Below are 25,249 nucleotides of genomic sequence, written 5' to 3' on the forward strand. Positions count from 1 at the left end.
ACTCGCTGCCTGGGCGCAAGGCGCGGGGGGCTGGGGGAGCCTGCTCGGCCGGCTCCGAGGGCCTGCTCGCCCTGCCCGTCCCCTGGGCCTCCCAGCGCCTAGAAACTCAGTCTGCAGTGTCGTTTTACCTGTATTTCTTAAAACTGAGTGGAATACATTGGTATGAACGAATGTCTTAGGGCTTTGAATCCAAAAGAAGTTGATTTGTATAATTTATTTTTTCAACGCTTTCAACTTTCCAAACACCCAGTGTTCACCGCTGTTTCTTTCTGTTATCCCAATCTGAACACATGGAAATTTCTGTTCAGGGGCTGGGGATTTAGCTCAGCGGCAAAAAGCACCTGCCTGGCAAGCGCAAGGTCGTGAGTTCGGTTCCCAGTACCGGAGAAAAACCAAAAAAAAAAAAAAAAAGAAATTTCTGTTCATTGCTTTGTTTTTTCTAGTCATTCAGTACACTCTAGTGCATTTTCTGAAGAAATGTCTGTTTCTGTCCCTCCCATTTGTGGTCCTAGCTGTTCTGCTCAGATCATCAGCCCGTCCTGGTTAGGTTATTGAAACTATCATCCATCACTCAAATGAGGACATTGATGAGAGTGAAAGTGGGGAGAAATTTAGTTACATATTCATTTTAAATATATATATATATATACGTACATATGTATTGGAAGAAAATTAAAACCATCATTTTGATATATCAGTGAAGCAATTTTATCTTTAAAAGCATTTCAATTTTCTTAAATTGTGTATATGTTGAGAATGTTATCTCCAAAAACCAAGCCTGAATTAATACTGGCTTAGGCAAAGCTAGTCATATAGGCATGCAACAGACAGCTACAACAGAGACAGAGCTGGTGTATCTGAGACATACTGCATGTATATATACCACATGATATGATCAGAAACCTGACATACATCAACTAAAATTATTTACACAGACAAGGAAATATATAACACGAATTATATGTGACTTTTTGGCACGATCAAGCTTGCATGTCTACATCTTCTCAACTGAACAACTGCTTTGAAGATAACAATACACAACATATTAACCATTGTTAATTTCCTATATGTTACTTTTTTTGACATCACAATTCTATTTCTCTACAGCCCTTATGTTATCAAGTAAACTTTAATCAAACTAACTCTGGAAAAGTTTACTCTTAATGGATCCATTCTTTTTCTGTGTTAATTTAACCTCATCTACTTGCTTTAAATTTGCCTGCATTATCTGTTAGCACTTTAACTATTCCAGATTTTCTTACTCTGTCTTTAATATAAAAACGTTCAGTTCATTAAAGTTGTTCTCATCATTATACTTATCGCAAATTATTCACTCTCCTTCTACGTGATGTTTTATGTGGTTTCTCCCACATAACATTCACTGTCCCTCCTCATCATATCTCAGCTGTGCTTTCATTAACATAAAGAACCCTGCTTCCTGTTCCTACCACCTTCCAAACATGACTCGTTGCATGCTTGGGATACTTGAGGGTATGTTTTCTGTGCTGCTCTGACTAGACTGTAAGTTTTCAAGGAGAGATGATACTTCTCTAGCCAGTCCTCTGCTCCAGCATGTAGTCCAGTGTTCAGTACAGTACTGATGATTTATAACTTGTAATCATTACTTTTGTGATCCACAGTTTCAAAAGCAAGAACAAATGATGGCTGGAGGAAAGCTGATCATGCTAACCAAGTCTTTCTGAGTGCCTTCTGCATTCACGTATCCATAGTGCTTTTTAGGATTTGATAGCATTTATGTATATGTTCATATTTGTCCTTTAGAAATTTCCTTATTATTTATACAGTATATGTGATACCTATGACAGTATACCATTAATAAAGTTTTCATATTTACATGCATAGTTAATACAGTCCTCTAAATAATTCTGCTGATACATTTCTAACTAACAAAGAAAAACTAATGTTCTCAAGTATTTGTATTGGTTCTGGGCCTTTTGGGTGGACTTAACCGTTCATAAAAAAAGGGACTTATGTTCCTAATTATCATAGAGCCCTTTGCTTCTTGCACATGAACTCCTAACAGCTACCTTAGGATTACTTTATGGTAATTTTGAAAAAAAAATCTTTGGGTAAACTTCAAAAGCCTACTGCTGCTCCAGTCTCTGGTACAGGCTGCCCTACTGAGAGAAGGACACCTGTGTGTTTGACCTGGTTCATCATTACATCCTCCAGGCTGCAGGGCCCTGGAAACTCATTGGATGTCATGTTGAAGACCATTTGGCTGTTTGAATCTCTGTCTCTGTCTCTGTCTCTGTCTCTCGCTCGCTGTTTCTCTCTCCTATACTCAATGTATGAACTAGGGACCAGCTTCCATATCTGTGTGGAAAAACTGGAAAGAAAATGAGAAAATATATATACTATCTTGACCTTCTGAAAGAGGAGTTATACTGACAAAGGACTAAATCCACTGCCAAATACTCTCACTGGTATAGCCAATTTACAGATCTGCAACACAACACTGCCTGCACTTTTGCCTGTTGATGAAGACATTGTCACCTGGAGGGGAATACTAAAACCACAGAAACTTCCTGAGAAGAAAATATCCACCAACTGAAAACTTACACATTCTGTTGCATACGTATCCTCGCAAGTCACGCACACCTCGGCAATTATGAAAATCCTCATTTCATCCAAAACCCACCCACAGCTCCAAGGAAGTAATCTGCCTTTCAGATGTTTTCTCATATCACAAAGCACAAGACCGGTTCTCATAATCAACACAGGCAGGCATGTTAAGTCTGGTGCCTCGGGGTGATTTTCTGATAGACTAGCTTTCTAAAAATAGATAACTTCTGGAGAGCATCCGTAAGGCTTCTACTTCCTGGCAGGGAGCTAGTGAGAGACAAAAATGTGACACTTTCTTACTGCCAAAGTTGCAATCATCCAAAGGCAGTCACCCTAGGTGACCACTGCTCACCTCCTAATCCCGCTCTTCCTGGTGCTTCTCAAAGCTAACCAAAGGGAAGTTTTCACCCCGATCATACCCGTGCTCCAGAGAAAATTTTCTGAACCATTAGCATGCACAGATCTTCAAAGGGAAAGAATTCACAGACTCTCAAAACATAAATTATTTTACCTGACATCAGTTTTTATTAACAGATAAAAAGGGAATAAACATTTTAAGTTTGTGACTGCTATACAACTACAAGACAAAACTTACAAGTAATACTATCCAAACTACTAACACATTAATACTACTAATTTGATAAGACATGTCTTTTGGTTTAGAAAAGGAGCAAAATCCATATTGCAATGTAAACTTACCCTTGAGAACCACAGAGTAGGCTCGAGTGAGGTGGGATCAGTTTAGAAAAGGCTGTCTTGTTCTGTGCAGTGTGTCATTCTTGGGAAAACATTTTTCTGTCTGAATGCTGGACAGTCTCTCAGGAATCTCTACCGGATTATATCTGAGAAGCACTGGTACAAAATGTGTTGCTTCAGAAGTCCCAACTCTACCTTTTAGATCGTGGAGTGTTATTTCTAGTTTGCCTGGATGTGGGCTAATCTAAGAGGGCATAGTTAATTCAATTTGTACTCAGGGAATTTTCTAAGTAAATCCATAATTTTTAAAAACTACAATAAAATGATAAATTATGAAACTATTATCTTTCATTTCATGATAATTGTACAAAATATTTCATCTTCTTGGTCAACCAATCCAGAAACACTAACTATGTCTATAACTCTCTGCTCCCATTTAATCTGGCGCTGACTGTGAGTTATTCTCAATGAAATTGCTTTAGGAAGGGTCATTCTATAGTCTCCTCTATGAAAACCACTGACCTCAGCCCTCACATAGTACCTGAATGAGCTTATTTCATGTATTAAACAAGATCATAACTTGTCCTTTCCATCCTTCAGGACTCCCAGTGGTTCATTAATATTTGCATCACTAAGTCCAAATATATCAACATTCAGGAATGTTCTAAATCTACTTTTCCATCTTTTACCCCACTGTATCTTCCATGCGCTGTGTTCTGAAGAAAGCCTGGGGTTTCCATAGTACGAAATAAATCAGAAATATTCCAGCCTTGCAACTCTTCCTTCCTTTCACCTGCAAACTCCTGTCTCCTCCGCTCATCAAAATCCCATTCTTCTTGGCAAGCTATGAACCACACAAACATTAATTTTTATATTTTATTAACACTTGATAGAGATTTTATTTTGAACATCTATCACAAAGAAAAACTTTTTTCTAATGTATTTTAAGATGCAATTATCTTTAAAGAGTTACATTCTGTTACATTCTTAACAGTTTCATAATTTACCATTTAGTATAGCTTTTTTCCTTTCCGTGTTCAGAAAAAATCCTGAATTATGATGAGTCTGTCAATAATATCCACGGGTCAGGCAGTGTTTAAGTGAAGGAATCCAACTCAGCAAATATCTACTCACTTCTCTTTTCCCTTTTTAATCTGTGGAGGCTTTTCTGTCCTTGCAAGATTTTTTAATAGTTTATTCCCTATGATCTCCAGTGTCAAATTTCCTGGCTGCCCACTTTCTACAATTTAGCCTCAGCAAACTAGCCCATTACATTCAGAAAATAATCTCTAAAGTGTTTGTTTGCTCAATCCTTCCCTCTTTTTAACACTGTACAGAGCATCAGTTTCTGACAGTTTAATACCGTTTCTCCTCTACACGCTTTTCTGTAGTACAGAGAGGATGAGACGTGTCCATTTCTAATCAAAAATAATTTCAGTCTCCAGCCTTATATTAATGACTTCAGACATGAACTGATGCTAAGAAATAGTTTTCATTATATAATTTGAGCATTGTAGTTTCAGACAGTTCAAAAGTAAAGAAAAAAAAAGAGAAGAAACTCAGTCACATTCGTAGTACACAGAATAGTCATTGTCATTATTCCAATATGTTTCACTTTACTATTTCAATTTTTTGTTTTTGGAAACACAATAATTTAAGTATGAAACTCCAACAATATATAATGAGCTTAATATAAATCAATCTATTACTTAGAATTGTAACCTAGAAAACTTCTAATCTTATTATGTGATAAAGCCATGTCTGTAATAATCAATTGCTTTACTGGTTGCTCAAATTCTCAGCTTTTTAACCAATGGATAACATATATTCCAGTCTTGTATATGTATGGTTCTATATGTGTATGTGTGTGTGTGCGCGTGTGTACGAATTTTCTGTGTTCACATAAAACACAAAAAATTATATTTTACCTATAATTATATTTTTCTAATATTTCTATTTTACTGATTCTAAGACATGGCTGTAAGCATAATGAAGCTTGTAATGTAGTATATACTAGTATAATTATGTTTTTCTTTATAAATGCTACATAAAATAATGCATCTTACAGTCACCTTAGATTTTAGCACCTTAGATATTATGTAAGTGATATTTTACAAATAATGGAGAAACTATATTCAGTTATTTGTCCTGTATAGCACTTCTCTACATTTCCTTGGTATGACAGGGAAGAAAAAGTGATCTGTAGTAAATAAACACAATGCAGTAAGGTCTTTAATTTGTTAACTAATGTTTATGTTCCTTTAAAACATCATTGTATCTACATAAACACATTAATTTTTATGGAGAATTCAGTAACATCTACAAAGTTATAAATTGAATATAGTTTTGACACAATTCTAATTTTACAAATATCTCCAGAACCTTCTGAACAAAAAATATTCATGTCTGGTGGAATTTAAAAATTAATTGAAATGATTTATATATCTGTATAATACACTAAATATATTACAATTAATTCATGAAATGAATCATTGCACATACATTTTAAAAATGACCTATATGCACATAAATCATGAAGTATATCCTTAAATTATTAAGTATCTCAATAGGTAGAGTAAAAAAATAATTGCATGTGAAAATAATTTTGGAAAAGATATTTACCAAAACATTATGAGTGACTTAAGGACAAAAATCCATCAATGAAGAATTTTTATTTTCACTTGTAAAGTTTTAAAAACTTTGCAAATTTATTTTGTGATACATTTTAAAAAATATTTCTCTTTGCTGCAAAATTCTAGGGAAAAAAAAACAAAAAGAATAACTTCCCATTTAATTTCTTAAAAGTTTCAGCAGACAAGACAAATTAATCAACAAGTCATGAGTTGGTTCATAAATTCTATCTTGCTCAGTAATGTGAAAGCCTAAAAGGCATACAGTGTTGAAGAGCAGAAAAGAGACTGCTTTTCTCAGAGTGAGTACAAGATCCAAGGTTTATTGGAAAAATTTCAAAGCAAATTTACATGAATCATGTGGCCTGTCAAACACTCTGGATCACCTCTTCCACTGTAGTAATGTCACTAGATCATAGTAGTTCCTAACAGAAGAAAGAGGGAGTCCTGGGTGCAGAAATCTCTCAAAACCTCCTAGACGGAAGTTACTCAACCTGTTGTTGATGGTAGGATGAAGACACAGTGCATTTCTTATTCCCTCTGGAAAGTGAGCAGAAGCCAGGTTAGTGTCTTGTTATTTTATCTTAAATTATTCTGTGAATAATTATAACCTAGACCAAACAAATTGCATTGTGTAATTACTTCAAAACCTTTATATTTCCTTTCATTTTAGATATTAAAGTCTGGATTTTGAATAGGTGAATGCCGATTTCTGTCTAGAATAAATACGTTAATTGAAAAGGGGCAAGCTTGTTTCCCTATGCTGTGCTAAAAAGTTGAACTTCCTTAGAAAGTTGGAGATGTAACAGGATGCTAATGGAGGACTCAAAAAGTACTCAGTCTAACATGTCTTTAGGAAACTACCAACCTTAGGACTGGAATTCTACTATGATCTATGCCATGGTCAGTCAATAATTTAGGCATCGTGGTTCACATTAGCAATGCTAGCATTCTGGGAGGCTGACCCATGAGAATCACAAGTTTAAGCCCATTCTGGGCAACTTAACAACTTAGCAAGACACTGTCTCAAAAAATAAAAACAAAATGAGAGTGTACCTTAGTGCAAAGACTCTGGCTGGGTTCAATCCTAAGTATCAAACAAATGAACAAAACAAAAAATGTTTAAACGATTGGTAAAGAACTAAAGTAGTGACACTTTAGGTGAAATCCACGTTCTAAAGAGTAGTTTTTCTCCAAAGAGTCCCAAACTGATGATAATTTATTGTACTTATAATCACTTTTAAAAATTAACTATGTATCATGCAATAGCCTTCGTGATTAATTTCAACTATTAGCCCACTATGGAAATATTGTTTCTAGTGGGAGGAACCTTGCTGCATCCAGCACAGCTTACAAAACTCTGGAAGAAGAACAGTGGGAGATTAAGACGACAGGAGTCTATGTACAAAAGCTGGGGTCAGGTGGAGCCCCCTCTCCTGATGAGAGAAGGAACTGCCCTCCACCTGCAGTCCATTTATTTATACAATCAGCATATGAACAAGTTCATGGGGAGTTTAAGGGGAGGTAGGATCTGGGACAGGAAGATATCTAATCTTCAGCAGAACAGAAAGTCCTGGGGACAAGAGAAAACTGTCTGTGTTATCTCAAGCAAAGATCAAATTACTATGTACATCAGCTCCCTGAGCAGTACACACTTCTTAGAAGGCCCTACCAAGCTCATGAAAGGCAGTGGTCTTGACCTAGATACCTGAGATACAGACAAATAGCTTCATTCCCTACATCTTCCCTTTTTCTATTTTGTAGTTGAAGCTTCTGATGATGTTGTATTAAGGCAAGTGCAAAGTTTTGTCTTCTGAAGATTCTGTAGAAGACTAATAAGCAAATTATTAATACAACAATAACTGTAATGGTGCCCAATATCATGATGAGTCCATGGCATGCCAGTTTAAAAGGATTAGATCCATTCAGTAGGTCAAGTACAGACTTAGCTACTTGAGCTGCAGTGGGAACATTGACTTGGTCATGCTAAAAAGCCATAATTTGTTGATGGAGTATTTGTAAGTCTGAATTTATTTTACTGTGATATAATATACCCACTAAGTGTGCTGCCACCTTTTCCCAACCCCATTGAGTTTCATCATATGGCAGAGCAGTCACACATATGTGGCTAAATTCAGCATGGCATTGTAACCCCTGATGATACTGAAGGGCTTTCACTTGATTACCTGTATCTAAAACCATGGCCTCAGGAGCACTGACTTGTTCTTTTAGCTTTAAATCTATATCTTCTTGGGATTCTAAAGCATAGGATATATTTTTTGCCAAATGATTGACAAAATATGCAGTTTTTTCTATAACTCGAGCAGACAAGCATGGGGAAGATGATCTGACACAGGCGGGAAAGGTAGCCACTCCAAAATTATAATTAAATAATGCATATTTTTGAAGAACATGATCATCAGAGTGGCCACCCAGAAGATGGGGTTGATTAGTAAAACCAGGTATGGAAGCAAGAGCCTCTCAAAGTAAGGGGTGAGCCGAGGGTGGATCAGGAAAGAATGTTCAATAGGGTATAGTGTGCAAAGCTCCTACCTGCAAAAATACCAGAGTAAGCATGGCCAAGAAAATTGCAACAGGGCTGTTAGTATTTCTGCTCTTGGTTACCATCTCCTGGCCATCCTGGATCAATTTCTTTAATTGGCTCCAGATTGGATATGGCCCTATTTTCATCTGTTGGCTGTGGTGCAATCTCTAAGGCCTCATTGCTGCAGGACTGAGCATCAGCATCTTAAAAGGTGGAACCAAATCCTTTTCTGAGTTTGGGTCCATGATACAGCCAGACAGCACACTCTGGAAAGACACAGGCATAGCCTTGGGCCCATGCAAGTAAAGGATTAGATCCCTTCCATTATCCAGTATAAAGATCCTTCCAAAGGATCCGTCCTAGCTTCAATTCCTCTACCTGATTGAATTGTCCGCTGCTGTAGTCTCATCCTCAGTAATTTAAAAAGTTAAGAGTCTAGGGTGCCAAGTAAAGTCTATTATGGTGAATTTTATAGGGAAAGATTCTCCCTTTTCTGTTTTGTAGTTGAAGTTTGAACAAGTGATCTTTTGACCTTGAAAGTTATAGAGGAGTCTCATGGTAGGGAAAATGCAGAGAGCATCACAAAATGTTTGGAAAGCCATTGCCAGTCTTAAATGTCTGTGGACAGTAAGTATACGAAATCATCTAAGCAATGAGCAATGACATGTTTAGCTGCCTGACCAGTGTGAGCGGAAGCAAAAATAAATCCTGAGGCAGTATCCACTGAAACATGGACCCAACAAACGAGTTGAGCCTGTTTTTGGGTTAAAAGGAACTGTGTGTGCAAGGCAGAATAGGATTGGCGGACAGTGGCATGGGAGATAGAAGCCTGTTGAATGACATCTAGGGAGTAAGATGTGCAATAACCAGCAACTTGTCTATCATAGTGGGATCTATGGCAAAAGGCTCTGGCAGTTGAGAATGAGAACATTAATGCTGATAAAACAGGAGATATGAAGAGACCAAATAACAGTTGGGAGAATATGAAAAAAAAGAAAAAAATCTTTTTGGCCATTGTATATAGTGGTAGTTTTAATGTGGCACTCTACACAGTAAACATAAGCACTATTGGAAAAGCCCATATGATAGCCTGCAATTCAGCTTTTTGTGCAGAAGAAAAACCCCTATCTTGTATGTGAGAAGAGGAGCCTATGATACGCCTTCCTTTGTTTGAAGAACCCCTTTTTGTTTATTTAATTGACTGTGAATGGATTAAATTGTTCTTTGTCTTAGAACTTGACCTGGATGAATGTGTTGGTAGCCATAACTGTCTTTTATGCTGAAGGCAACACCTGTCTAACTGCCTGCAATAAATGTAATAATTTAGCTGTTCTCTGAAGAGCTGTCCCCAGCTGCAGTTAGAGGAGATGGGCACAGCTTTCATTTTAAATGCTTCAAGCTGAGAAGGGTTGATGTAAAGGGAGACCACAGTCAGGGACCCTCTCCAGAGAGCTCATCTAATGGAACTCAGATAGAAGTCCTGTTGGTGTTTGCCAGTTAAGAGTTCTTTTTATGAAGTTGATCTAATAGATCCCAGTGGAAGGCGTCTAGCACATTTATTGGTGGTCTTATCTGCATGAGCACCTGGAATTTGCCAGCCTCTAGAAAAGAGTAAAAAAATTTTTGAGAAATTAGAGCATGTATAATCAAAGCATGAACAGTAGAATGGAAAAGCAGGTTTGAGGAAGAGCTAAGTCTAGAAACCACTTTTAAGGGACTGGAATAGTGATTGAAACCCATTATCTCTTAGACTTCTTTCATTGATGGAGTCTGATGTTTTGTCCTAAGTCTTTCTAGCTTCAGCGGATCTTACCTAGAGAATTTGAAGGCTATTCAGCTTTTATATGTTTTATTGAAATCATCATTATTAATGAACCATAGCAGTGGTTAGCTATTATCATAAGCAGAAACTGCCAGAAGGAGTTAGTGATTGAAGTCCTTTCCTATATCTATTTTATTATTATGACATTTTAAATATTTCTTGGTTATACATTTCTGCTGGATGTGCAAGACCAACTTAAGTTGAGACTTATGTTAATAAAATTTAACCTCTTGTTATCTATCAAAGTCAGTTAAGTCTCCTCAGGGTTTGCCTTGGAACCATATATAAGGCCTCTCAGTTCTTATGTTAGTATCAGCCATATGGAGGAGTCATAGCTTTTGTTTGACCAAGTTGCTTTCTGTGACAGCTACTAGAGTTGTAGGCTGTTGCAGAAAAGGTTCCCTCATATCCTTGTTCCTTGCTGACCTCCAAGGTCCAAGGCCATAATATTGGCTGTCCTCTTATTCCAACTATCTTTCTAGCTTTCTGGTCTCCAAACCTTAGTTGTTGAACATCCAGGAGAAAGTACTGATGAAATTAGCATTGCAGTAGGAGAAGTGAGCTGAATTATAATAATAATTACCTGAAAATCAAGCACCTTAAAATATAAAACATAGCTTGAGAACTGTTATTTTTTATCAGCCATGGATGTTCTAGTAGTTGAATCCCTATAGAATGTTGACAGATGACAGTTACATAGTTTCACAGAGAAAAATTGAGATTAAAAGCCATACGCAGTATTTTAGCATGATAATTATGATGACATTTTTGCAACACTTAAATCTCCATATTGCCATAGAATAGCCCTTTTAGTTAATCATCTCTATCTAATACTCAAGAAGCTCTTTACCTAATTTCTTGTCCTTCAATGGTAGGTCATTGAAGTGTGTGACATTATTTGGACTATTTAATGTCTAAACATTCCTAAGTATAGTGACACATACATAACATACATATCACATACATTTTTGTTAAAATATTATCATTGACTGGTGACCTCATTATGGCTTGACATGAGCCTCTTATCACAAATGCCTAAAGCATAAGAGGAAGGTAGATGTCTGAAGCTCAACGAAAAGGATTATCACTGTAAGTAATTCCAGTTTTACACTTTAAAAGACCTATATATCAGGAAGACATAAATACATTTAATACACCATGAGATTAGCAGCAATCATTTGTTATAGCTATATGAAAACTTTTATTTTTTTAATTTATCTATGTACCAGAGCATTTTAAAATCATTTTTAAACCTTATTGTCTCATCTCTAAAAAAAACTTAATCCTGTGACAATGTTTAATGTAAACACATTGCAATAATATATGTAAACAACATTGTTTGGGGTGTCTCCCGTAAGACTATGGAGATTATTGGGGCTTCCCATTAATGAACAAGAACTTGATAATGTTTCTAGGCAGCTGCTTCCTTATTCATCAGTTGGAATTCTGTCCAACAGTTTTTCTCCAGCCTAAGGGATTTTTGTTTAATCATGGCAACCAATTTTTGGTAACTCATGAGAAACAGATGCTAACACTTAACATATTATTTTTGAACAATGAGAGACTCCTAAATCATAATACAGAAACAATAACAAGCATTATATTTATATAACCTATTTTAGCATCATTTTGAACATCATTTGACCAACTTGAGTGGAGGCATGTCTTTAATTTTGATGATATTTATCCATAAACAGAATTAAACTACAAACAAATGCTTTAAAAATTCAAAAATGCAAAAAGAAGAAAAAAATCTGTTGAGTTCAAATAAAACAGTTGTTTAGGGCTTGGACAGACAGACAAACAAAATATGCAGGACAAATCTGTTTATAATATCAGAGTGCACTCATATATATTTTTGGCCAAATTGAATTAATAGCTATTTCACAATTTTAGAAGCTTGTAATTATAAATAGACTAGTCAGAATTTTTGTAGGTCAGTTAGCAAAGATCTCTTATAAGAAGAATTTGGAAGGAACAAAAAGTAAATCCCCCCTACACACAGGAATGCGGGCAACTTTCATGTTCTTCTTTTATGTACTTCAAACTCAATCATCTCCACACCCTCTCTCAGATACTCAGACTTTCCTTTTATTCTAATAGCATTCTCTGTGTAAAACTTAATATAATTTGGGTTAATAATACCACTTATGGAGACTCCATTTGCTGGTACCAGTGATTTGTCTTTTGCTGGGACTACACCCCACCCCCGTGCTCCTAAGTTGTTATGACTACACCCAGTCAGCTCCCTGCCAGCTGTAGATGATACAGCCACTTGTGATATAAGAGCAATAGTCCAGACACATGGCTGATATTTCCTGTTGTAGCTCACACAACACAAAGCAGGCATTTGGATTCTTCCCATCTCTCTCATCCTGGCCAGGCTCCAGGCTTGGCAGAGCTCTTAATTTTCCACCTCCTGCTGCTGGTTTACACCCATCAGCCCTGTTCCCTCCCTGACCTAGGGGTCTGTGAGGAGTGGTGACAGAAGCAGAAAGTACTTGTTTCTCCCCATAAAATAACCCTTTAAAAGTCTGTAGAGGTCTAGGTAGATTTGTGCTGCTTTCTTTTTCCTCTAGCCTTGCTGTAAGCTGTTTTTCTACCTTCTCCCAAATATATAAATTTACAGTTTCTTCTTCTGAAAATCAAAAAGATTTCCCTTGAACAAACCCAAGAAATTTAGCAATCTGTGCAGTATTAATAGGCATTCCTCTAACTTTAAGCAGAGCTTTGAGAATATTAATAGATAAAGAATGAACTTCAGATTCTGAATCAAATTTGAACATTTTTGCTTTTAATAATGTAATAAGCATACTTATATATGACAGTGGCTCTCATGAACCCATTTGTCTCATGTTTTACACCTGACTAACTCAATTCATCTTCCTCCCCTTTTGTCTGTGTATGCAATTGGAGGGGATCCCTCACCTGCAACCTGATGTTTCCTCATACTCCTGTCTTGTTCTGGGCATCAATTGCTGCATCCAGTGAAGCTCATGAAACTCTGGAGGGAGGATGGTGAGGGATGAAGAACACAGGAGTCAATGTACAAAAGCTGGGGTCAGGTGGAGCCCTTTCTCCTGATGAGGGAAAGAACTTCCCAGCAACTGAAGCACTTTTATTTATACAATCAGCATATGAATAAGTTCATAGGAAGTTTAAGGATTTGAGACAGGAAGAATGTCTAATCTATTAGCAGAACAGCAAGTCTTGGGGACAAGAGAAAACTGTCTTTGTTATCTCAAGCAAAAGTAAGTCACTATGTACATCAGCTCCCTGAGCTTCTTATGGGGTTCTGCCAAGCTCATGAGAGGCAGTGGTCTTGCCCTACATACCCAAGGTACAGACAGCTTCTCCCCCTACAGAATCTGGTCAAAGCTGTGTTGTGTTTGATTATCTGTGTAAGCAGTGATTGAAATCACGAGACAACCTGCTGTCACAGTGTGGGTCAGTCCTAGGGAACTCCCTGAGCACCTGTTTCCAGGCCCATGTTCAATTGCACACCATGCTTTTCTGTCAGAACGAACACCCCAGGCACTCTTCAATTCTGAAGTTACTAAGAGAGGTAGACAGAAGCAGTGGCAGGTTTCAGGTAGTTTAAGTGGTCATGAAACTTCTTGTGACAGCATTTGTGCTGGTCAGTTCTCCATTTGTTCTCACACCAAAGCCCTGCCTCCCCACTGGCCTGTGCTGCGTTACGGGAAGTACTTTTCCTCGAGCCTCTGGGGAGGTGGTCAGCAGCAGACATTGCCAGGTGACTGGATGGTAGAGGAACAGTGAGTATACATGTCCCCATGACACCCGCCACATGCCCTCCATGATTGCAGCTTCCCCTGGAAAGACAGGTGTTGGTCCCAGTTCATCTGCTTCCAGGCCTCTGGTCACTGATAACCATTTCCTTCTTGGTCACTTTCGGTCTAGGAACTGTCGACCCATGTGGACCAAGCTAACTTGCCCTCATTTGGAAATTGCTTGATTTTTATTATGAGACTGAGTTTACTACAAGTTGTGCATTGAGGAGAAAAAAAAAGTGCTTGCCCCCTGTCAACAGAAAATTATCTCTGTCCTGGAAGAAGGTGTAGTAGGGAGGGCACTGCTATTAAGACATAAGCACTAACGTTTGTTAAGAAAAATGGGATTCACAAGTACATTCACATGCATTATCTGCAACTCACTGTGGGCTGATACTGATTGTGCACAAAATGCTAAAATGAAACTGATGTATGAGTCTTATGTTATCATTCACATCTGTTCTGAAGTATTTGTGGACTGTCACTGAAAAAAAATAAAGAGAAAATCAGTTTTCCTTATTTCTCGAATTAGGGCAATTGCTTCTCATCTGTCTTATGTATGACAGTGGTTTTGTCTCTGAACATAAGTGATGACTTTAAAAGCTCATGAGATAATGGTGGAAGCAGTTGAAACCATTCCACATTCTAAGCTGTGGAATTGTGAGAATCCAGCCACCGGATACTCACTGGAATATTTTTTAAATAGTAAGACACAGTTACACTGTCTCTCTCCTAGACCCTCAGTATTCGCTCATGTAAACTGTTCATAAAGACAGGAAACATCAACCTTTTATACAAACTTGAAGACACATTCTGCCTAAATGTATCTTATCTTCAAATTGTTAGGGCACATAATTGTGACCAAGGATACAAAGCAAGATGAATAAATCTAAACTATGTAATTCCAGATGTTTTAATTTTACGAATCCTAGCAATTTCTTTTAGAAGCAGTGTTTATAGACCTTGTCAAAACCTACATAAAGTCTAAAATTTTGGGTGATTTTTAGCTGTTGAATTTTGACCTCAGAATATCACCTTTCTAAATTATTATTGGTTTGCTGATATTATTTGATTTGATTTGATTACTACATATTTTCAGTACATGATGTTTATTTACTTTCATCTTAGGGAGTGGGCATACATACTGGATATAGCTTGATTCTTTTTATTCCCCACACACCTCCCTGCCTGTGTCTGGATTCACTTGCCCCATTTTCATTAGTATTGTCTGCTTTATAATTCATGTTTGGGACATATAATGACTACATGAATTGTGAGTGTTTGGCACATGTACATGAGCCATCTTAAATCTGTTTATGTTCCCTTGCTTTCTTCCCCTTCACCCACCCTTGGTCTCTTGGTCCCCTTTTCATTTGCAAAAGAAATTTCAAATATTGTTCCCATAATATTTATTTCCTCTGTTTTCCAATTGATTCTCTATTACATGGGTTATTTGCTCAATACACTCTAATCTCTACTTACATATTCAGAAAGAGGAGATAGTAAGAATGTGTTTATCAAAGTTAAGATTTATCTCCCTCATTTTTTTCTTCCCTTTTACGCTCTTCATCTGGTGCTAGTTTGCCAAAAATAAAAAAATAAAATAAAATAAATAAATAAATAAACCTACTGTTTCTTGCTTACACAACTTATGTGCCCTTTTTGGCAAGTGGATTCCTTGAAGTTTCACTTTCTGACAATGTTGAAAGTTTAACAAATCGTCTGCATGTCCTGTAACACATCTGATTGTCTGGCAAAGTTACTAGGGTTTTCTTACATAGATCCCATGCCACACAATTGACTTGGAGAACTGGATTGTAACAGCAAGGAGTTTCCTTGGGCTACTGAAGAATACAAGCTTCCTCTCACTAACAGAAATTTCCAAAGGAACTAAAAAGTGTCGTTAAGCTGAAACTAATTCTCTCCCTTCCTTTAAGGAACAAGTGCCTCTTCTGTTGCCCATAGTAGTTTCTCTTTGTATCTTGAAAGTCATCGGTACCATTGACAGACCTGTCTCTCTGTTTTGTCCAAACCAGTGTTTTATTTTGCTCCTTTGCAGTGTTTCTTCCTTTTGCAAAAGCATTTAATTATTTAGCCCAGAACTGATGCTTCAACTTACAAGAAAAATGTTACCACTAACTCAAACATCTTCTGGACTCCTTCCCTGAAATGTAAAATTTGTTGTACCAAAGCTCCTATACTTTAAAATGTGATTGTACTATATCATTCAAAAGTTGAATTGTTTGAAGAATGATCATTTTAATTATGTATATAGTTTGCTCATATAAAGAGTGGTCCTAATATTTTCCTTCAGTGAATGTGTCTATTTTTTATTCATTAGAGAAAGTCTCAGTATAGTTGATCCTGGAAAATATTTAAGCATTTTCTAGGAACTGAAATACATAATTTTTAATATAGACTACTTTGATGAATTAAACTAGCTACTTTATAAACATATTCCATGGAATTAATACAATAATATAACATACGGATTACCACATTTTCAGAATACCAGGGTCCGTCATGGTGTCTCGCCCCAGCAGACAAAGGAATGTGTCGAGCTAATGAAACAAGATTCTTCTACAATTCAGTCCTTGAAAAGTGCCTTCCCTTTAAGTACAGTGGGTGTGGGGGAAACGAAAATAATTTTGATTCTAAAAGAGCGTGTGTTAAAGCATGTCAAAAAGGTAGGAAGATAATCTTTCCACTAATTCAATACTGTTTAGGATAATAACTGCATTAAAATTGTTGATGATTTTAATCTTTAAAATAATAATTATTACATTTATTTTAAAAATATGATTTAGTTCATAAATATCTCTTCAATTAGATTTATATAGTATATATTGCAGAATATATTAACTGTACTTGTTACTTATGTATTGTCATAAACACAAATCAAGACACATTCAACATTTTATTAAACATTTAAATATGAAGAATTTGTTTTAAAGGAACATACAAAAATTTCCTTATGCTTTATTACAAATTACCAAATTTTGCCATATGTATTTTCTTCTGAATAAGACAATGTTTATAATCAAATGGAAAAATCATGAAAATGTGAATAAAAATCATCTGTAATTCCAGCAACAGTGCACAGACTTATTTCTACTTTTAAAAATAAGCGTAGGTTTTTAACTGTAAAATGACAGTCTTACCCTATTTTTTATTAAGTCACATACTCAAAGTGACTTTATTAGATGTAAGCTTTTCTACAAAAAAACACATTAGAGGCTTTTAATCCAGTTGTATCACTTACATTGTTTAATATGGGAAGATAATTTGAGGAAATTTGCAGTAAAATTCATAAATTTTTTGCTTTTCCTCTTGTAGGTTTCATCAAAAGAAAGTCAAAAGAAGGGCTAATTAAAACCAGAAGGAGAAGAAGAAAGCAGAGAGTGAAAATAGTGTTTAAACCTGTTGTGAAAAAAATATAAATCTGTTATACTATTAGAATATTGATTCTCCTCTTTAGTAGAATTACGTGAAGTGTTTCACTATAACTTTTCTTTTCCTTTTGTTAAGATACTTTCAGTGACTGTGACATAAGATTGTAAGGTCTGCTCTTCCCAAGTACTTGGTAGTAATACATGAATATCAGATCCTTTTCTAATATGATCCAATTGCTCCTTTTGGGTATAATTTATTAACTGTCTACTGTGAATTTATTTTTTTGATCATTTCTATTTGCTGTTTTAATATGAATTATCATATTCCGAGCCATATGAAGTGATTTTTTTCTCCATTTGACAGCCATGTATTTGAGAATAAGTTGTGATTTATTTGTAACAGTCATGTATGTAATACCATCCTTTGATCAGGTTAAGAAATGTGATTATTAACAAACAAGCAGTTTTGGATTGCACACCTAAAATGGTGACAAACACCTGCTTCTGATGCTGATCACTCAATTTTGCATGTAGAGAAAAAGGAAACAGCTGTCTTAAGTGCTTCCTTCCATAGATACATTTTCTTTTCTTCTTTTGTACTAAGCAATACCTCCATGAATACTGAGCCAAGCTCTTAGGTACAAATCTTACCTATGTGAGCAATAGAAAAACCTCCACTTTTCCCGTATGTGCTGAAGACAAGAATTCACAGTACTCAGAAATTCTATGTATGTAAGCAGTAAGGAAATACCTTCAGATGTTCCAGTTTCCTTCAAAAAATGAAAAAAATTCAGAGGGGGAACACTTTATGTTTGTAGAGAAAAGCCTTGACTCATTCTACTTTTCTGAATACATTCCACCTGTGTTCAATACATGGAAAGAAACCCTAACTACAGGATGGCAAAACCTTCATTACTGTATCACCTGTTTAAAATGCATGAGAACGCATAACGGAGTGGAGGCAACATTGGGGGGTGTGGGAAACCTATTCATCTTGCTTTTCTTCACAGATTTAAATAAATAAATATGCAAGCAAAAAAAAAAAAAAGAATAGTCAGCTCTGCATTATGTGTCTGCTTTATTTTGATTGGCTTACCTTGGAAGAGTGCCTGATGGTGACTCAATATGTCAGTCAAGATGGAAAACAATTGTGTTAGATTCAGGTCATGATAAGAAACATGGAAACACTTCATTAAAAGGAAATTCATTGTATGGCCTTCCTAATTTTACTTTTTGACAAAATTTTCTCTGACCAAAAATAGCAAGCATATAAAAACCTCCTGATTCCACATTTGTCCTTAGGTTTTGCACCAGCCATAACCAGTAACTAATGCTCGAAAACACACTTATTCCTGTAGCAGAGGTATTACCCAGGTGGAAGATTCTACTAGAAAATCTGTGTGCTGTTTACTCAGAGGTCGCTAATATTTCTCCAGCATTAATTCCCTATAGCTGTCCTTCTCCACTGAGCACATGCAGTCCCTCAAATCGGCAGCCTCCTGGACATTTGGTTTATTGAGTGTTCAGTTCCTGTGTAAATCTGAGCTTGGCATCTAGAAAAACATGAACGACCCCCTCACCATTTGGTTTAGCATCTTAATTTCTCTCTAGCAACAATATTATAGTTCAGCCTTGAAGGTTTGCACTGTTTTGATGTTGTATTGTTTTTCAAAGACCATACTCATCAAATGAGTCCCCAAATCCTCTCAGTTCCTTTTTCATATGGTTTGTCCATCCCCCAGGCTTTTTGCTCTGTACTGTGTCCTGGTCCATGAGCACTGAGTCAATTCCTCTGAAATATATTTCTCCACCACTCAACATCTTCCAAGAACTTACTAGTTTGTATAAACCCCAAATTCTCATCCTACAACTCCTTAACAATTAATTAATTAATAAACATTTTTGATTACTCAGTTTATTTACCCATGCTGAATTTCTCTTTAAAAATCTGACACATTCCACAACTTTCATTTAAACTCAGGGTTCAGGGGCTGGGGATTTAGCTCAGCAGCAAAGCGCTTGCCTGGCAAGCTCAAGGTCGTGAGTTCGGTTCCCGGTACCAGAGAAAAACCAAAAATAAATAAATAAATAAACTCAGGGTTCAGCTGATATCCGTTTCAAGATGGCTATGAAAAGTCCTAATGTGAACTACAAATTATTTTCATCCTGCAGTGCAACAATTATTTCATAAGAAAAGTAGCAGCAACCTGTTTGGCTTAAGGCTTCTTTTTTTCTTTTGAAACAGAGCTACTATTTATTGGGCTTCTAGGGTGTGCCAAGGTAAATGGTCTCCATAGACATATCTGCTCCTGTGATTTTTCATTATTTCAAATGTCCAGAACACAAATAATTTGCCTTAAACTAGGTCTTTCTATGGAATTTGAAACACTTGGAAATCAAAACCCCTTGTGAGAGAGGTATGCTCTGCTGTCTTTTTTTTTCCATGAAGAACATTAGCGTTAATTAAGAGGAATGTGTCCTTATGTGTCAAGTTTCCACCAAGGACATATAAACAGCACATGCATGCGTTAGCTAATTTTATCAAAAAATAAGCATTCACTTGCTCATTACTTAGTCAATAAACAGATACACAGATGGTGTGCAGTGTTTCCTGCAGGTGAAAATTATTTTACTGTGTTTTAAATAAGAATTCTCTGATGATGTGGTCTTCCTGTATTTTGCAGATGCATCTAACTGTGAATGTTACACAGAATTTCACTATACAGCATACACATGTTGTACTTTGTGATCTGTATTCAAAATTTACAGTTTATGCTGGTAATGGTTCAAATGATTTTATTTTTACATTGTAATAAGTAAAATTTCTAATCCTGAGTAATAAACTTGACTTGTACTCTTGAAGTTTTTAGTAATTACTTAGTACTAAAGAATTCGATGTTCTTTATCACACAGATATAGAATTCTGAAACAAACCAAAAATTGTTCTCCTGCATTCACTCTTCTTTTAGTCACAGAAATTGAAATTTGCTAATTATCTCCTTTGAATTCCGAAAGCACATCCACATGCTGTGATTTCTTACTTGTCAAGAAACTAGAATGCTAGGATTTAAACATCTATATTTCTATGTTTATTCTGCTACAGTTATATTTACATTAATCACATTAGATAACTGTATTTACATAGTTGTATAAATATAAACATTATTTAAACACCTATTACACAACCATACATTATACAGTTGGCTTCCAATCCTGACAACTGTAGGCAGTCAGGCTCATCTCCACAACCAGAAGGAAGAAAATGACACAAAATTAGCCAATTACTTAGACAGGTTGTTAGTTCTTTCATTAGTTTTTCCTATTCTTCTCCCATTTTTTTCTTTGTTTTTTGTTTTGATTTTTTTCCAGTATCAGGAATCAAACTCATGACCTTGCGTTTGCCAGGCAGGCGCTGTGCCGCTGAGCTAAATCCCCAGCCCTTCCTCTCCCGTGTTTTTATGAAACTAGCACTCAGGTTTGGTTTTTCAAATTTTGCCTATCAGTCCTGTTTTTCTCAGGGACTTTATCTTGGGCACAACAGGGTTGTATTTTCTGCATCCTGATGTGTCAATTCCTTGGCTCACCCTTTGAACTATTCCAACAGCATAGCAAATCTTTTGGCTAGACTTACTCAGAGCCTTTTTACACTGAGGATTTAAATAATAGTGGTGCAAAGTAATTTCCTTTACAAGAAGAGAAATAGGGAAAAGGAGTCAGGGAAAGGACAAAGAGGTAGAAAGGAAAGAAGGGTAGGGAAGAGCAAATGATATAGAGTTGATAGGATGAGGGGAAGAGAAGTGAAGTGATTTTAAACGTATATGGGCCTGGGGATTTAGCTCAGCGGCACAGCATCTGCCTGGCAAGCACAAGGTCGTGAGTTCGATTCGCAGTACCGGAAAAAAAAAAATAAATAAATAAGAAAAAGAACTGTATAATGTGCAATTAGTAAAGCAGAGCAATCTGATAATGAATATAATTTCCTCATCAGTTGGTCGTGGGTAACAAATTTGAATCACAAAAAGAAAGGACCAAAGGTAGCTAACTTCAGTATGGATAGATTTGGTGCCTTTAAACTTCATTTCCTAGTCTCACAGTGCTTCAAGATGACTTCCAAAATTTAAAGCCCACATCCTTTCAAGATTGTCTTGTAAAACAGCTTGAGTTCTCTCACCTTTAAAAATTGAATTAATATACTGATATCATGTTCACTGACTCTCGTCTTATGGCCAACATTGATACAAATACCACCCCAAAAGAAATATAACTTTCTCCCTGATCAGGTTGGACTGGAAAATCCACTCCCAGATATCTGTTTGGTTTCTCAAACTTGTGGTCTTGCTGGAAAGCCTAGAATTAGAATGAGGCAAGTGAGGTAATCACTTCAGACATATTTAAGGAAACACTTTAAAAAGTCAATAAGCAAAATAAATAATACTGCAATGTACCATTTTTCAAAAACCAAAATCAGAGCAACAACTCATGTTGAACAAACAATAAAAATCTGTAGAAAGACAGGAAAAGTAAATGCATCTGAACTCTGAGGCAAAAAGAAAAACTAGCAATACACTAATGGTATATTAAGAAATGCAAAGATATTTCAAATGTGGTCATTCTTTAGTAGAATGAAAACTGCTGACATAAAAATTAAAGGATTAATTACCATTCCAATAGATGAAGAGAAACAATTTGATAAACATTTGTTTCATGATTACACTACAATAAATAGAGAAGAGACCGGTGAGTCTGATGATAGATATCTACTAAAAACATACAAAATTACTCAGTGGTCAGATGTTTAAAACATTTCTACTCAAGTTAAGAACAGAATGAAAATGCTCTCCATTTATCTTTTCAATTCAACATATCCAGTCTCAATTTTATAGCCAAAATAAAGAAAAGAAACATAAATCAGGTATAAATATTGTGTCACATTTATAATACATTTACCACAATTCAAAATCCAAGATAGTCTGAAAGATGTATCACTGTAATATCATGTTGTTAACTCTTTTAAGAAAATAATTTGTAGGGAAATGGGTGCATCTTGAAACCATAATGCCAAGTAAATAAATCAGACAAAGAAGATTGAATATTGCCTGATTTCTCTTGTATAAGACATCCAAAAGAGGCTGGGAATATAGCTCAGCGGCACCAGCGCCTGCCTGGCAAGCACAAGGTCCTGAGTTCGATCCCCAGTACCAAAAAAAAAATTTTTTTAATTAAAAAAAAAAAAGACATCCAAAAGATAATGGAAAGAGCAAATATAAAATGATGAGAAACACGGAGGTAGACTTTGGGAATCTAGAGTTGATAGGATGAGGGGAAGAGAAGTGAAGTGATTATGATTTGATATGTAGATGTACCACCTCCCTGAGAGCAATGTAGCTGTTATGTAAACATGTACTAACAAAAAAGAAACATGAAAAGATCAAATATCAATATGCGGTGAGCAAACAAAAAGAGTAGAAATATTTGTAATTAAAAGACAAAATTAGGGTCGTTCTGGCTGGAGTAAAGTAGCCATTCTCAGCAGCCCGTTTTCCTTCAAAACTAGCCAAAGCCAGGGCTGATACTGAAGTCTATACTGACCATACCTACAATTTCCTTTTCTCAGTGACTGATTTGTTTCCAAACCTCAATAGGTCTTATGAGATGCTGCCGTAGTTTGGGGTTTTGGCAAAGGGGAACAATATAATACAGGACACACAGTTTATAAGATTTATAATAGCCACCCAAAGAATCCGGTACAGAATGCAGGAAATCTGTCCACACACTAAAGACCAAGGTATCCAGGTAAGGGCCTGGATCCCACGGTAATGTCCTGCGTGAGTTCAACTGAAGATCTAGGGCCATAACAGTGTCTCCCATGAGTGCAGCTGGAGGCCTAGAGCCCATGACAATGTCTCCTGCAGGCCTGTTTCATGGATCTGCGCTGGGAAGGCCCAAAGGTCAGTGGTGGAAGCTAGAAAGTCTGTGCCAGCAGGATGAAGGATCTGTGCTAGCAGGCTAAGGGATATAAACTAGGAAGCCAGGAAGCAATGTTCAAAGCAAAAACCAGAGCTCAGCCGAAAAGTACCACAGCCATCCTCAGCAACAGTGAGGTCCCAAGCTCCTCCAAAGATGAGGAAAACTGAGTTCCCATCAAGAAAGCCAACATGACGAGCTCTTCCAAGAGAACCAACAGCTCCTTATAGCTTCTAACAGCTCCCAACAGCTTCTACCAGCTCCCAGCAGCCTCGCTTCTTCTCCCGTTCTGCCTCTTATGCTGTTGGCAACAATCCTCAGGTGGGCCTCCCTCACCCAGCACAGTGCTGGTTCAGTTCAGCTGGGATTACAAGTTGACAGATGCTCCCAAGATGATACTACACGGGGAGCCCCACTTGCTCTGAGAGACTCTGAGTACCTTAACTCTGAGGTTTTCTCAAGGACCCAAATCATTGTTTGAAACAATTCAGCATTTTCTCCCTTGAGTTTACATTATCTCAAGAAAAGAATACAAGCCTTTCTAATTTATGCTAGGTGATCAAGGGATTTCAGGCTCATGAAAACACTGACATGATTTTGAAAGTATTCATTCTCTTTTTAATCCATTCTTAAATGGGCTAACAAAATTAACTGAGGATACATTGAATAGAACTAGAGTTTTCTAGTACCAATATTTTACTTCCATCCACAATTTATCCTGGTGAGTTTGAAGTCTTACCTATGGCCAAAATTGACCAACTCTTGTCAGCATTTCTGATGATGTGCCCTTCCTCATTTAGACAACATCAGCCAAAATAGCGTTCTTGAGGTTATTATTCATTTTTTATCTGTGTCTTCACAAAAGATACACTTCTAATTTACTGAACTCTTCCTCCAAGTCTGAAAACAAAGGAAACTGCTACTTCCTTCTTAGGCAGTTTTTAAATTCAGAAAGCAAGACCTTAGACATTCCCATAGTGTTTCATTTTTAACGTAGCCCCATTCTTAACAGAATGTTCTGTGAAAGTTGCAAATCACTATAGGGGAAAGCTGAGAGATTCAAAATGAGATTGATTCAAAATTCAAAATTAGGTAGCTGTAAGCTACCTAACTGATCCATGGTGCCGAGAAGTTGCTACTCCAGAGATGAAGAATTAAACAATGGACATTTTTACCCAAAATACCTGCCACTGCTTGGTAAGAAAGTGTTTAGAATTGTAAAGCTAAATCTATGTTAGGAAACTTTTTATTTAATTGTTTACATATCTGCTTTATTTTTCTCTTTCACAAACTATACACACAAATACCCACAGACTCACACCACATCAAGCCTGTCTTTACCAGCTGACAGTACTCTATCAAACACAAGTGAAATATATTTCAAAGACTAAGAAAAAAAAACACTAAATCAAGTATAATAAACATATAACATAGGATTTGGATTCAAATTACTTGACGTTTAGATAATAAGTTTGTGTCTACTCTCTTTTAACACCATCATGAGGGAAGCAATTATGAGAGCAAATGGGAACCCGTACGTGAAGTCTTTAGCATATTATTCACTACATTAAAATGGCAGCTGTTATTACTTTAGTTCATGGATTATTTCTTCGTTCAAAGTTTTAGAATAGAGCCTCTTTAAACTATAACAATATATACTCAGTGAATATTGAGTAGAAATATTTTCTCTACTCAATAAAGTAGAAATTTAAGGAAATTTGTAATTAATTTTAAAATTAATAGAAAGTAGAAATTTAAGGAAATTTGTAATTAATTTTCTAAAAAAGTAGAAATTTAAGGAAATTTGTAATTAATTTTCTTTG

General features: G+C 36.3%; 1 protein-coding gene across 1 annotated transcript in view; it reads left to right on the forward strand.

The window, feature by feature from the left end:
* The window catches only part of Tfpi (tissue factor pathway inhibitor (lipoprotein-associated coagulation inhibitor)), a 79,075-nt gene extending 58,751 nt beyond the window's left edge, over positions 1 to 20,324 (forward strand). The window contains exons 7-8 of the mRNA XM_005373329.2: positions 16,578 to 16,757; positions 17,407 to 20,324. Coding sequence (XP_005373386.1) covers positions 16,578 to 16,757; positions 17,407 to 17,510 — 284 coding nt within the window. The 3' untranslated portion in view covers positions 17,511 to 20,324. The remainder of the gene's footprint in view (positions 1 to 16,577; positions 16,758 to 17,406) is intronic.
* The last annotated feature ends 4,925 nt before the right edge of the window (positions 20,325 to 25,249 follow it).

Source organism: Chinchilla lanigera, unplaced genomic scaffold (genome assembly GCF_000276665.1).
Source record: "Chinchilla lanigera isolate Chin_1 unplaced genomic scaffold, ChiLan1.0 scaffold00002, whole genome shotgun sequence".
Taxonomy (NCBI): domain Eukaryota; kingdom Metazoa; phylum Chordata; class Mammalia; order Rodentia; family Chinchillidae; genus Chinchilla; species Chinchilla lanigera.